Source organism: Xenopus tropicalis, chromosome 9 (genome assembly GCF_000004195.4).
Source record: "Xenopus tropicalis strain Nigerian chromosome 9, UCB_Xtro_10.0, whole genome shotgun sequence".
NCBI lineage: Eukaryota > Metazoa > Chordata > Amphibia > Anura > Pipidae > Xenopus > Xenopus tropicalis.
This window is the reverse complement of record NC_030685.2, coordinates 47589131-47603864: the sequence shown is the minus strand read 5'-3', so window position 1 is coordinate 47603864 and position 14734 is coordinate 47589131. Positions and strand designations below refer to the sequence as shown.

Here is a 14734-nt window from a genome sequence, read left to right as displayed (position 1 = left end):
TGTTAGCAATTATAAATTACTGTTAGCAGTCAGTAATTTGGGGGGGGCATATGGGACATAACTGTTCAGTTAGTTTGCATTTGAATCTGACCTGTGTGCTCACAAACTAATTGAAACAGTTATGTCCCATAGGCCTTCCCTAAAGTCACTGACTAACTAAGAGGTTAGAGAATTGAAAGCAGGAAGTAAAGTATAATAATAATAATAATAATAGTAATAAAAATAATAATTACTGAATTGAATAATCACATAGTTATGAAAGTCTCTAACTATAATTCACTAAAAATTTTATGCAGTTATTCCAGTTATTACAGTGGTCATACTGTACCTGCCTCTCTACTACCTGGCCTCTGGTCAGCTCTGAGGTTGGGGTGTCAGGACCTGCCTGTACTCCAACTCTGGACTGTATGTTAGGCAGGTTCTAATTACCTCGGTGAGCCACTGGAGACCTTGGACATCCAGCCCTAAACATTTTTTCAAACCCTCTTCGCTTCTTTGTTCAGGCTCACCTCCTCCTCCATTAGTAAGCCCAGGTGGTTGCAATAGGGCAATTAACGGGCTTTATAAGCCTGTTACAAGCAACCCCTGGTTGCTTGATCATTAAGCCTTTTTTGTGATCCAGTGACCTTACCTGCCTGATTCCTAACTGGTTCCTGCCCGTGTTCCTGCCTGACTCCTGCCCGTGTTCCTGCCTGGTTCCATTCGCCATACCCTGTTCCTCGACTCCTGTTCCTGACCTGTTGGATCTCCCGGTTTTGACCTCGGCCTGTTTATTTGACTTCTCCCTGTCTTTAACCTGCCCCTGACCACTGCCTGTTATTTCAGACCCTTCTTGCTTGCAGCCAGTCCAGACCCCCTGCTTGCTTTATGGACTTGTATTTTTGGCCGCCTGCCTCTGACCACTGGCCTGTTGTATGGTCTTTTGTATTTCTTCTTGCTCAATCCTCATAATAAATCATGTCTCAGCATCTCAACATGTTTCCTGCTTATCAACAAGCGAAGTACCCTTTGTATCCATATTACACAGCATATAGGCTCCTACCTGCCAGCCACCCACCTGTGGCTGCACCTGACACGGGGTCAGGTTCATTTGAATAACAGGTCTCTCCCTCTCTCATTGGGAGGGATGAATTTTTTGTTGCATATGCTTTATGCTATTTTAAACCCTGCTATGAATAATACATGCCTGTATTTTAATCATACTTTTTAATAAACTGAAAATGAACAGAATGTTGCTATAACATATTTTTAACATAACTATAAGAAAAGGTTCAAAATTAGAGTAAGAAAGATGTCATTGCATTTTGTATGTAGCACACCTTGGTATCTTTATACTAACTGTACTTAAAATCTTTTGATTACAGGTACCATCCCCTCTCTTGTTGAACTTTTACATAGTGACCAGGTGCCTCTAAAATGCCTGGCTTTGGGCATTTTGAGTAACATTTCAAATAATAATCCTGTTTCAAGGGCTCTTGTAAAGTCTGGCGCCATTCAAGTTCTTGTTCATTTGCTGCACTCCCGACAGCCTGAATTACAGTCACGTTGCTCAGTTCTCCTCTCTGATATTGCACAGATTGACAGTAATCAAAATGTGATTGCAGAAATGGTAAGTATAATTTGCAAAGGTTAGTATTGTAATAATAACTGTAGATAGAGGCATATCTGCTAAAGTGTTAGGACTTGAGGAGCATAAGAGCAATGGCACAAGGAGCAATTTATGGCTAATTTTACATAGTATCATAGAAAGTTAGGTTAAAAAATGACAGACCTCCATCAAGTTCAACCATAATGCCTATATGTAACCTGCCTAACTGCTAGTTGATCCAGAGGAAGGCAAAAAAACCCATCTGAAGCATCTTTAATTTGCTGCAGAGGGGAAAAAAAATCCTTCCTGACTCCAAGATGGCAATCGGACCAGTCCCTGGATCAACTTGTACTAAGAGCTATCTCCCATAACCCTGTATTCCCTCACTTGCTTAATTTTACTCAAGATTTCTAGCTTGTTGTCCATAAAACACTTGGGGGCCGATTCACTAAAGGTCGAAAAAACGAGTGCTATTTATAGCATGCGTTAAAAATATTATCACTTCTTATTATTTGCATGTTAACCATCGATTCACTAAAAGGACACTTGTCTGAATTAAGAAGCGATGATTTTGGCATTATTTATCTGGCGGTGAGCGATTTTTAAGCAATATTTTAACGCATGCATGATAATTTCTGCCGCGTGCAATATTATTCGCCGCACTTGATATTAGCACACGTTATTACGCATGTAGCAGTTACTTTCTGAAAACTACTTTTCTGAAAATTACCATTTCCCTGAAAACACAAGCATGCATCACTCTAGGAAGATCACATACTTGAAAACTCCATCTGCAAACTCCATCTTGTCACCACAGACAATCACCAGCTGCAGTTTTGTTCAGTGACGCCTACTCCTGGGAGGCGTTAAGTTTCACGGTAATTATCGCCACATTTTACGTGTTTAACGCTTCATATGTGTTTGTGAATCATGCGTTAGTATGTGCTAATTGAAATCTGGAAGAAACCATTCTTTCCCCAGAGACAGGGGATGTTGGTCTCCTAAACTATTTACAGATTACAGATATGATGAACTAAAGATACAGTGACACCTACTGGTAAGGTGTCAAATAGTTTACCAATTTAAAAAGAACATTTTAGCACTAAGTGCAATGATGACAAGCGGCTCAATGACATATTGTGGCCATGGACACCACCATCTTTACTTTTTCAGCGAAGCGGAGCGCTCCTAATAGGTTGTGTACAAAATGTTATGTGTGGTGTTATTAAGTTTACACATACAGACACATTTAGCTAATTAACATGAAGTACTTGCATTCATTAACTGCCCAGCTTTTGATACTGCTAATGTTCTGGGATGAATCTTCATTCCTCAGTGCTGAGCAGCTCTGCCAGTTCTATCAATCTTTCCATGGCATTCCCCTTTATCCATGTGAATATGGGGTTGTGCTCTTGAGAGAACTCTTGAAAAGCCTTCTGTATTTGGTTAAGGTACAAACAATTTGTCTGAAGATATTATGCAGTTTAACTCCTTGTATGTATTTGCAAAGAATGTTCATATTTTTTTCACTCATTAAAGTGTCATTTCTTATGCAGTGATGTCACCTTTCCCATTAGTAATAGTAATAGTCTGGCATTTAAATTTATCACTGAGATTCTGTTAAGCAACCTATATTTTCCAGGTTTTCATAGTCTACATATTTTTTTTTTTTTTTCAAAATAAAAAAGAGATTTCACTTCTCTTACTATCTTATACTCCCTAAACTTTTCTGTTCACTTTTTTTTATTTATGTTTTTCTTCTTTTTTAGTAACAGCACTTGTCCTATTACTCAGTCCACCTCTTTCTAGACTTTTATACTCCATTTCTATTAAATGTCATGTGCCTGCCTCTTTTGATAGCTTTTCTTATTACAGTAATGTCTTTGTATGCTACATCTTCATCTAACAGTAAGTGGACATATAGCATATAGCATATTTTAACCCATTTGTTTTTTTTCTTGGCATAATTTAAAATGTTTCCAAACCTTTACATATATTGCCCACATGCTCTTTTATCTTATGCTTAAATTGTCTGTTGGCCTATATATTGGAGACAAACCAGAGACCTTCCTCGCACACCCTTAGCTCTCCAACTTAGATTATGCGCCCGGTGCACACTGCTGGGGGGATCGGCACCCTCCAAAAATCCAAAGTAACCATTTGCTTGAGAAAGGGGTCACTTTGCCCCGAAACGTTGCACTACCGCAATAAAGTTTGAACTTAAGGGCTTGTCCCTATTGCAGCTCTGAGTGCCATTGCATTTGTGGTTACTATATATTGGAGACCACACTGGCATTCCAAACAATAGACAACATCAACAGATGTAAACTAACAGCGACTACTTCACTTCCAGATACACGTGACTTTAGGCGTGACTGTCTAGAGCATCACTTGCTAAGTCTCACACACCTTGCAAAGGGGTTAGACTAGCATCACAGCAGGGGCATTTGTGGCTCTTGGGCCACCTGAGGCGGCGCTCTTTGCACTAGCAGAGCCGAATCTCCATTTTAAAAGATGGAAATTTGGCTCTTAAAGTTACCAGGTGTGGATTTTTGCCACCCCTGATAACTTTGGGGGTGCTGCCATAGCAGCAGCGCCCCTGCCTCACAAGCACCCTGAAGACCAGCCAACACCTACAGACTCACACAAAACTTGCTGCCACCACTCTCATACTTCTCACACTGGCGATGAGAGATAGCAAGGACTGTAGTGTTAAAAGGGTTAATGTAACTGACACACACACTCTTCCTACCAGCAGTCAAATGGTTAATCAGCATATAGCATGCAGAGGGCTAAGGCACACAGTTATTAAGGTTCTCTTAGCGCATCAAATTTAAATAATTACAAACAGTTTTAAAATAAAAAAGGAAAAAACATAGAAGTCCTATACTGTACCAAAAGTGTACTGAGTCCTTCTGTTCCTGAAGGCAAGGGGAAACAAATGTAATGAACTTCCAATTGAAATTGGTCCTCCAAAGTAAATCCAATTCGACTATTTAACACAATTTGCAAGGGCTTCAGGTAACTGGACATACCCCCCCCCCCCCACCTGCAGGAATGCAAAGAGGTGTGGTGTAGCAGGACAGAGCAAAAACTTTTTTTATAACTTCCTGTGAGGAGGAACTAGACCAAGAATATTATGCCATGACCACTGTGGGACACATAATAGAGAGATGATATTATAATTATTGGTTATGTTTGCACTCGTTTGAAATATCAAATTAAACCTATACCCAGTTTTTTATACTACTGGTATAAAAGGTATGGGTTCTAGGGTGATAAATGTGTGTGAGTTTATGTTATAGTGTGACCTCCACACGACCTATGAGGGGTCCTGATGTGAACTGATTGTAAGCTCTACGGGGCAGGGACCTCCATGTCTCTTTGATTCTTAACTTATTGCACATGTACCTTGTATTTATTTGTATTTATTATTATACTTTTTATTTATCTATGTATATCTATACTATGTATTTGAATAACCCCCTGTTCTACTGTACAGCGCTGTGTACATAAGTAGCGCTTTATAAATAAAGATATACATACATACATATATACAACTCTCAGACCCCCTTATGTGGGCTTTAATCCCCCACATGGAATGACTTTTATCAGCCTGGGCTTAGAGCAGGGCATCCCAGGTTGTGAGACCTTTACTCATGGCTGGTTCCAGACCTTAGTGAACAGAGGCCTGTTAAATATCTGTTTCTGGTACTTGGGGATGATTTTTTGGATACCTTGGCCTGCTTTATTAACTCTTATGAACCTGTATCATGACAGCTTATGCATCATTTTTTAAATTTGCGAATTGAAGATTTTTTTTCTAATTCAAATAAATTTGCATTTTGAATGCTTGCTTAACTATCAGTAAGGAAAACTTGTTTAAATAAAAAACTTCAAATAACTTGAATGTTTGAGTTTACAAACACAAATAAAACTGGAAAAACATGAAGACCTCCAATTAAAAATAAGGCTTTGCCTAGGACAAGTCCCATTGACTTCTATATAAACTTTCAAGCTTTTAGATGACTAGTTTTACGCATTTTGGGGTTTTTTTTTGCACTTAGAGGATAGAGCAAAATACTTGAATTGTGAAAAAAAATTTGAAAGTTGATAAATCACCCATTTAATGCATTGTTTTATAATGCATTGTTTTTGAGTTTACCATGGAAGTAAAAACCTGTTTTTTGCTTTTTTTTTTTTTTGCTCCCCCAAACCTACACACTTTACAAAGTTTATAGGGGAAAACACCATTGCATGTCTGATTATCAATTTTTTTCATGGTCTTATTAGTAGAGGCTATTCAGTTAGAATTATTCAGATATCAAATAATAAAGCTAAAAATGTAGATAGGGCTTATTTTTTAAAGAAGAAAGAGAAATTCGCTACCTGAATGTAGTGGAAATGAGTGTATCCCATTCGTTACGACTTACACCTCACAGGCAGGTGAAATTCAAAAAAAGTTGTTGGGGTTTAAAAGGTGATAATATTGTAAGACCATTTAATCCTGACAAACCTAAAATAATTTATAGAAAAGCTACAAATTTAAAACAGACCCTTCTGAAAAACTACTACTAAAAAGATTGTGAAAAAAATTCATAATGAGACATGTAATGGTACACCCACCCTGTAAACTTTGTAACGCATGTCAGTTTCCTGTGTAACTCAAAACAGTACACTATAAAACAATGTATTGAGCATAAATCTGTTGATGTTATCTATTGTTTGGAGTGCCCGTGTGGCCTCCAATACATAGACAAGACCAACAGACAACTAGAAAGGGAAGTTTGAAAACAAACTTTATGTTGGGTTAAAAAACGTGAAGTCACTAAATAAAATCTGATCTGTTGTTGGCTCTGCCAACTTTTTCTAACCTTGCACTACAGTTATATAGTAAAAACCACTGTGCAAAGTTTGGGGACCCTGGTTTTAATAGTGTCTGAATGGCAGCAATTTAAATTTCCCCCACTGAAAGTCAACGAGTGACACCTGATTGGCGGTGGGTGGCTCCGCCCACTTTTTCTAACCTGGAACTGCAGTTACTCAGTGACTAACTCTGCAAAGTTTAGGGACCCTTTTGGATTAATAGTTAAAGAATGGCAACAATTTAAATTTAAACCAATAAGTCAATAGGTAAATTGTGATTGGGGGCCCCACCCACTTTTTCTAACCTTGAGTCGAAGTCACCCAGTGACAAATAGTGTGAGAATGACAGCATTTTAAATATAAACCAATAAAATTAAATGGATGAAATCTGATTGGCTGTTGGTGGCTCCGCCCACTTTTAAAACCTAAATTGACCAGCTGTGAAAAGTTTGGGGACCCTGGTGTTACTGTGAGAATGGCAGCAGGTTGAATTTCCCCATTGAAAGTCAATAGGTAAAATCTGATTGGCTGTTGGAGGCCCCGCCCTTTTTTTCTAACCTCAAACCACAGTTGCCTGGTGCCTAACCCTGCAAAGTTTGGGGACCCTGGTGTTATTACTGCGAGAATGGCAGCAGGTTGAATTTCTGCCAAGTCAGTAGGTAAAATCTGATTGGCTGTTCACAGCTCCGCTCACTTTTGGGCATCCAACAATCATCATATTTTCATTTAGGCTGACCCCATGATTATGCGATTCAGGTTTGGGGAGTGTAGCCTCAAAGCTGAAGATTGGCAGCAGTTTCAATTTCTCCATAAAAGGCAATGGGTGAAATTTGATTGGCTGTTCTTGGCCCCTTGTCAAAGTCAATGGGAAAATTGGGATGTTCAGAACAGTGCCACAAAAAGATGGGGGGCGGGATCGCTTAGAAAAGCACAAGCAACCTGCTCCGCTATAGGGAGAAGAAGTGTGGAGAGTTTGGGTATTGTACCCCTAAAACTGTAGGAGGAGTAGCGTTTAGAAAATGTGGGGGGGGGGCACTAAGAAGAAGAAGTGGAAGAATAAGCAGTCGAAAAACAGTATGTTGGGTTTTTCAACCCAACATAATTAAAGGATAGGATAAATGAGCATGTAGGAAAGATATGTATAGGTTTGGAAACACGCAGTGTATCCAAAATTTTTAAATCATGCCAAGGAAAAAACCCAAAAGGTTTACATACAAATATCGAGTTAAGAGCTTTTCTAAATTTTGAAATTTAGATTCAATATGGATCTATATTAACTAGGACAATAAGTAGTAGTAATTATTTATTACATTACAATCCTCCAAAAGGATAAACAGTTTTTAGTATAGAGCAGTGCTGGCGGCCCGCGACCCCCTCTGTGTGGCCCCCCACCTGTCTGGCTGCTTTGATGGTTTACTCTTGTGTAAGCTTTAAATGGTATCAGTACTGAGATTAACTGCCCCCCTGCATGGTTCTCACCTCAGATTCAGGCTGTAATCAGGCTGTATTGTTTAAATATGTAATCCCCTGTGTTGTTCACACCTTTTAATCTCTGCATTGCTCAACCCCTGCAGTGTTCACACCTCAGGCTCAGGCTGTAATCACCCATATTGTTCCCCTGTTCACACTTCAGGAGCAGTAGAAACCCACAACTAATCCCTGCACACTACAAAAAGAACATATACTGAGGTGGTACTTCAATTAAAAAGTTTTTTAATATATAGTTATTGTGCAGACTTTAGGAGCAGTGCCAGCATTGTGTCACTGTAGGCTGCCTGTGTGTGCCATACACACAGGCATCATAGGGCAAGCAGAGTATGGCACACACAGGCAGAGTATGGCACACACAGGCAGAGTATGGCACACAGGCAGAGTATGGCACACACAGGCAGAGTATGGCACACAGGCAGAGTATGGCACACACAGGCCAAGTATGGCACAAACCAGCCAAGAATGGCAAACATAGTGAAAGTATGGCACACAGGCAGGGTAGGGAAGGCAGAGTATGGCACACACAGGCAGGGCAGGGAAGGCAGAGTATGGCACACACAGGCAGGGTAGGGAAGGCAGAGTATGGCACACACAGGCAGGGTAGGGCAGGCAGAGTATGGCAGGTTTTTGCTGTACTACAACCATTAATATGGGTATGGTCATGTGATAACATGGGTGTGGTTTCAAGTGGGTGCGGTTTCAAAAAGGGGAGTGGTCAAAACTGGCTTCCAATATCGGCCCTCCACCACGTAGGTCGGAAAAATTGCGGCCCTCGGTACAACAGAAGTTGGACAGCACTGGTATAGAGTAAGGATTTTAATATGGTATATTTATGTTTTTAGGTTTAATTTTATATACTGTACGTATTTTTATGTTGAGTCCCATATATGTATATTTAAAAATTCCTCTTTTGCATAACCCTATTGTTTACAATATGTTTAGGTGCTCTATATGTTCTCTTACTGTTATATCTAACAGTAAGCAGTATACAAAAGTAGCAGTATGTATACAAAATTATACATTGAAATGATCAGTTGTTATAAGTGGTATTTAAAGGATATGTAAACCCCATGCACAAAAATTTAATCAGTGAACAGCCTCTTTGAATACCTGCCTCACTGGTTGTCCAGAGGTTAATAGTAAGGCTGCAGTGTCCCCTTTATCGCTTAGATTTTCTTTTCCTCGGGACTTTGCTTTGGCTGTTGGCTTGTGGGCATGCTCAGATTACTAATCACACCCTCCAGTCTGGCAGCCAGTGAAGAGATGGCATTTCTGGTTCCCATAGAAACTCAGCACTATCTGTCTGCTTCAGTTTTTTTTTCCTGAGCTCAGCTTTACCATTACAGTGCTCAAACAAAGCAGAACTTTTAGCAAAGACAGTTTTGCCTGTGTGAGCCTGTATTCTTGATGAAATGTATGCTGAATAAGGGTTACATACAGAGTAACATATAAAGCAAACAATAACTGATACAAGAGTTGAAGAGAGCCCTGCCAATCAATCTACAATCTACTCATTAACATGATCACATGTTAGGTGTGTTTGGGTTTAAAGGGGACGTTCATTTTTAACAAAGCCCACCAGATTGGTGGAATTTTGCAATAAAAAGAACTGTACCTATTATAATACATTTTTGGGACAGCAACACAGAAATGCAATTAGTAAATGTGATGTGACTTTAGGCAGTGAGTTCTCTGGTTGTTCAGTCAGTGGACAGATTGTGCTGCTGAAGCCAGGAAAGAACCAAGATTACTGGAATCTTAGGCACTGTATAATGAGCAAGCAAAGTTTTTCAACATTCAAACCACTCACATTCAAAACACGCACATTCAAAACACGCATGAGGACTGAAGAGGTAGTGGAGAGCAGGATTCCTGGAGAAATTGTTCTGCCATCCACAGCAAAAGCAGAGAGTGGTACTTTGAGGGAAACTGGTGATAGATCATAAAGTTCCACTAAGGATTTGTCAATGAAATACCCTGTGGCTTTGGAGTTTAAAAAGACTTGACAGGAAAACAGTTAGATGCAAGAGAGAAATGAGTATGAAAATGGGCAAAAGATGCTGAGAAATTCTGAGGGAGGATCCAGAGTTTCTGTTACAGAGCAATAATATAAGCTACCCTAATTTTTTTCAGAAGCAAATTGCTAAGAGGATAGCTTGAGCTGGATCTTGGGAATTTGCATTGAGTCAAAACAAGACTCATGATCACTGCTGTAATGTAAAGGAGTAGGTTAAATTTTTGGTTCATTGTGATGAACAGGTCCAGTGGCCAACCCCTTTTCTTGCACCTTCTACACTTTTTTCTTCTGCTGTTATTTGTAGCATGGTGCCTTACACAAATATATTAAAAGGTGATAAATGCTTTAGAAATTGTGTAATTAAATTTTAGTATCTGTTGCTATATGGCCAATGTATGTCTTGCTCCGATGAAACAGTTAAAAGATCAAAAAATTCAAACATAAGTGACCAAAGGAAGACTTTTGTAAAGGTTGTTTACAATGAAGTAGTGATGAAAGTGCTGTAATTTCAACAAAAATTTTACCCATCAGTGTTTTACTTTCTAAGCAGAGGTATGTCTCTTATGTCTCTCTTTTATGTCTGCCTCCCCATCCCAAGTGCAGAGCACTTGTTTCTTAACAGATTTAATTTTTTATATTTTTTTAGGATGGAATTTCTCCATTAGTTCATCTACTTTATGAAAAGTATGAAGATGTGCTGGTGAATGCAGTTAACTGTATCAGAGTCTTGTGTATTAAAAACACAGCTAACCAAAAAGCTGTCAGGGACCTGGGAGCCATTCCATCCCTGGTGGAGTTTTTAACTGCCAAATCAGGTAACAATTACTTTTATTAATTTTATGGTATTGATTATACTGATTATACTGATTATTTAGGGGGCATTTACTAATGCTTTTTTTGCCAAAAGCCTAATTTTGTTGGGGGGAAAAAAAGAATACAAATTTGTAGCAATTTATTATGTAAAAAAACCGCAACAATTCTGAATACAAAAATACCCCAGCTTAAACCTGTTGAGATCATGTAGAAGTCAATGGCAGATGTCCCTTTTACAAATGGAAGATCTTCCTTCTGGATTTTAGAGGTTGTTGTGTTTCTTGAATGCTGGCTTTTGTGTGACAATACAAAAAGTTGCGGTTTTCGTGTGACAAAACAAATAAGTTGTGGTTTTCGCATTTTTTTCTGTGAATTTTTTTTCGTTCATGCTTTTTTAATGCTGATTTTTTTTTTATAAATGAGTGCTATTTATATATAAAACCACAAAAATCTAAAGGTTAATAAATTCCCCTTCTTAATGTTAGGTATTATTAGAGTCAATGATTTTAAGGACGTATATGTTCAAATAAGGCAAAACAAATATGTTTTATGGAGATTCCAGACATATATGTATATAATTATTTATGCATACAATTATTTAAAAATTGTGCATACAGAAATAACAATGTAAATTGTGCATACAATTTTTCTGCTGACAAACCACACTCTAGGGATCATAATTTGCAATTTGAAGCTTAAAGGAGAAGGAAAGGCTAAGTCACTTGGGGGTGCCAAAATGTTAGGCACCCCCAAGTGACTTAGAGCGCCTACCTTGTACCCCGGGCTGGTGCCCCTGTACGGAGGGAACAGCACCAGCCCGGGGCACCTGTAGACACCGCTTCCTCCTTCCTTTGCGCGCTGCCGGCGAAATCCGCCGGCCGGCGCATGCGAGGAGGAAGGAGGAAGCGCCGGCAGCTACCCCGGGCTGGTGCTGTTCCCTCCGTACAGGGGCACCAGCCCGGGGTACAAGGTAGGCGTTCTAAGTCACTTGGGGGTGCCTAACATTTTGGCACCCCCAAGTGACTTAGCCTTTCCTTCTCCTTTAATCATCATGTTTTTTTCCCCACAATGCAACATTTTTTACCATAATTCAAGCTTCATTGCAGTTGCAAGGGGGTAATGCAACTGACGCTTTTGTGTCCAATATGCCAAAACTGATGCAATTCTGCACACTTTTCATCACAAAATCAGCCTGGGCCTTATTTCCAGCGTTCAGAAGGCGAGTGAAGTCTGCACCTGATTGTGCTTGTGCAAAAAGAACCCCTAGAGGTACTGCCTGATCAAGAGGTGGCAGTAGCTCCATGGTTCTCCTGCATCAATAGGCACAACAGCTCCTAATTCGGAAGCTTACCTATACAGAAGTGCCAACAGCACGTTTTGATGCAAGTACCTTTAATGAAAGGGTTTTTACGGGCAACTTCTGGGAAACGTGCGGGACTGTGCTTGCTGATATAAACAAGCCTTTTTAACATATTAACATTTTGTGATATGCAGAACTACACCAAAATATTTATTACACATTTTACATTTTACCCACAATTACATCTTATATTTAAATGGCCAAAAGCTACATTGGAGTTATTGCATTTTATTTTGCAAATTCTAGTTCCTAAAATCTATGGGGCTTAACCCTTTTACTGCCAGCCATTTAGGTCAAAGCGGAACTTGTATTGCCAGACAGTTTTTGAACATTTTGCACTGTTTCACTTTAGGGGCCTTTCCTCCGGGGGACTTTTAGTTTACCAAGGAAAACAATATATCGTTTTTTTCAGAACAACCTAAGCTTTCAAAATATGGTAGAATTTTTGTGTAATTCCAATTCTGTAACAAGATATAGGCTTCTAAATGTCTAAAAATGCAAAAAAAATCAAATTTTCCATAATATAATCACACATACTAGAAACAAAAATTATTTTATGCACGAATATACAACTGATTTGGAAAGTCCCATGTCTCATGAACGTGCCAATACCAAATATATATAGTTTTATGGAGATTTCTCACTTGTATAGGTCAAAAACTCCCAGCAGTACATTACCAAATTCCAAAAGCACTGCTCCAAAAAAACTGCATACTTTGGATTTCAAGGCCAAAATTCCACTAACAGAAGAAAATTGTACATTTTTGGAAAGAACAGATTCTGGGGAATACAGAATGTCTACTCCAAACTATCAAGTCGCAATGCTTTCCTAAAGTTATTGGTTTTTATCAAAATTTGTGATTTTTTTTAAAAATCGCTTCAAAGCTTCCAGTCTATAGTATCTTATCTCCTACAGGTCATAAAGTAACCAAATAAAACACCCTAAATATGAATGCCTGGGGTCCACTGAACAGTTTGATGCCCAATATGTATAGGTTTACCTAAGTATGTGGCATGTAGGGGCCCCAATGTGAACATACCCCATATGAACTGGCATTTCTGTCATTTCAGCTTCTGCAAAATCAACACATTTACATCATTATATGTGGGATAAAGCTAGTAAAAAGTATGCTCACCCCAGAAAGTCATATATTTTTGGAAAGTACACATTCCCCCGAATCTAAAATGGGTACCCATGTCTTTCTACTCCAAAGTACCAAGCCGCACAGCTTTTCTAAAGTTAGCAATTTTGATGACATTTCCAAAAATCCCCTCAAAGCTTCCACTTTGAAGCATCTTATCTCCCACATAGCATTAGGTACCAAGATAAAACACCCTGAATTTGAACGCCAGGGGTCCACTGAACAGTTTGATGCCCAATATGTATAGGTTTACCTAAGTATGTGGCATGTAGGGGCCCCAATGGGAACATACCCCCATATGTACTGTCATTTCTGTCATTTCAGCTCCTGCAAAAGCAACACATTTACATCATTATATGTGAGATAAAGCTACAAAAAAGTACGCTCCCCTCCGAAAGTCATATATTTTTGGAAAGTACACATTCCCCCGAATCTAAAATGGGTACCCATGTCTTTCTACTCCAAAGTACCAAGCCGCACAGCTTTTCTAAAGTTAGCAATTTTGATGGCATTTCCAAAAATCCCCTCAAAGCTTCCACTTTGCAGCATCTTATCTCCCACATAGCATTAGCTACCAAGATAAAACACCCTGAATTTGAACACCAGGGGTCCACTGAACAGTTTGATGCCCAATATGTATAGGTTTACCCAAGTATGTGGCATGTAGGGGCCCGAATGTGAACATACCCCCATATATACTGTCATTTCTGTCATTTCAGCTCCTGCAAAATCAACACATTTACATCATTATATGTGAGATAAAGCTACAAAAAAGTACGCTCACCCCAGAAAGCCATATATTTTTGGAAAGTACACATTCCCCCGAATCTAAAATGGGTACCCATGTCTTTCTACTCCAAAGTACCAAGCCGCACAGCTTTTCTAAAGTTAGCAATTTTGATGACATTTCCAAAAATCCCCTCAAAGCTTCTATTTTGAAGCATCTTATCTCCCACATAGCATTAGGTACCAAGATAAAACACCCTGAATTTGAACGCCAGGGGTCCACTGAACAGTTTGATGCCCAATATGTATAGGTTTACCTAAGTATGTGGCATGTAGGGGCCCCAATGTGAACATACCCCCATATATACTGTCATTTCTGTCATTTCAGCTCCTGTAAAATCAACACATTTACATCATTATATGTGGGATAAAGCTACAAAAAAGTACGCTCACCCCAGAAAGTCATATATTTTTGGAAAGTACACATTCCCCTGAATCTAAAATGGGTACCCATGTCTTTCTACTCCAAAGTACCAAGCCGCACAGCTTTTCTAAAGTTAGCAATTTTGATGACATTTCCAAAAATCCCCTCAAAGCTTCCATTTTGAAGCATCTTATCTCCCACATAGCATTAGGTACCAAGATAAAACACCCTGAATTTGAACGCCAGGGGTCCACTGAACAGTTTGATGCCCAATATGTATAGGTTTACCTAAGTATGTGGCATGTAG

At 39.2% G+C, this 14734-nt stretch overlaps 1 protein-coding gene across 2 annotated transcripts in view; it reads left to right on the top strand.

The window, feature by feature from the left end:
- The window catches only part of ankar (ankyrin and armadillo repeat containing), a 111468-nt gene that overhangs the window by 49778 nt on the left and 46956 nt on the right, over window positions 1–14734 (top strand). For both annotated transcript variants that reach the window (XM_031893903.1, XM_031893904.1), the window contains exons 11-12: window positions 1365–1609; window positions 10609–10777. In XM_031893903.1, the coding sequence (XP_031749763.1) occupies window positions 1365–1609; window positions 10609–10777 (414 nt within the window). The remainder of the gene's footprint in view (window positions 1–1364; window positions 1610–10608; window positions 10778–14734) is intronic.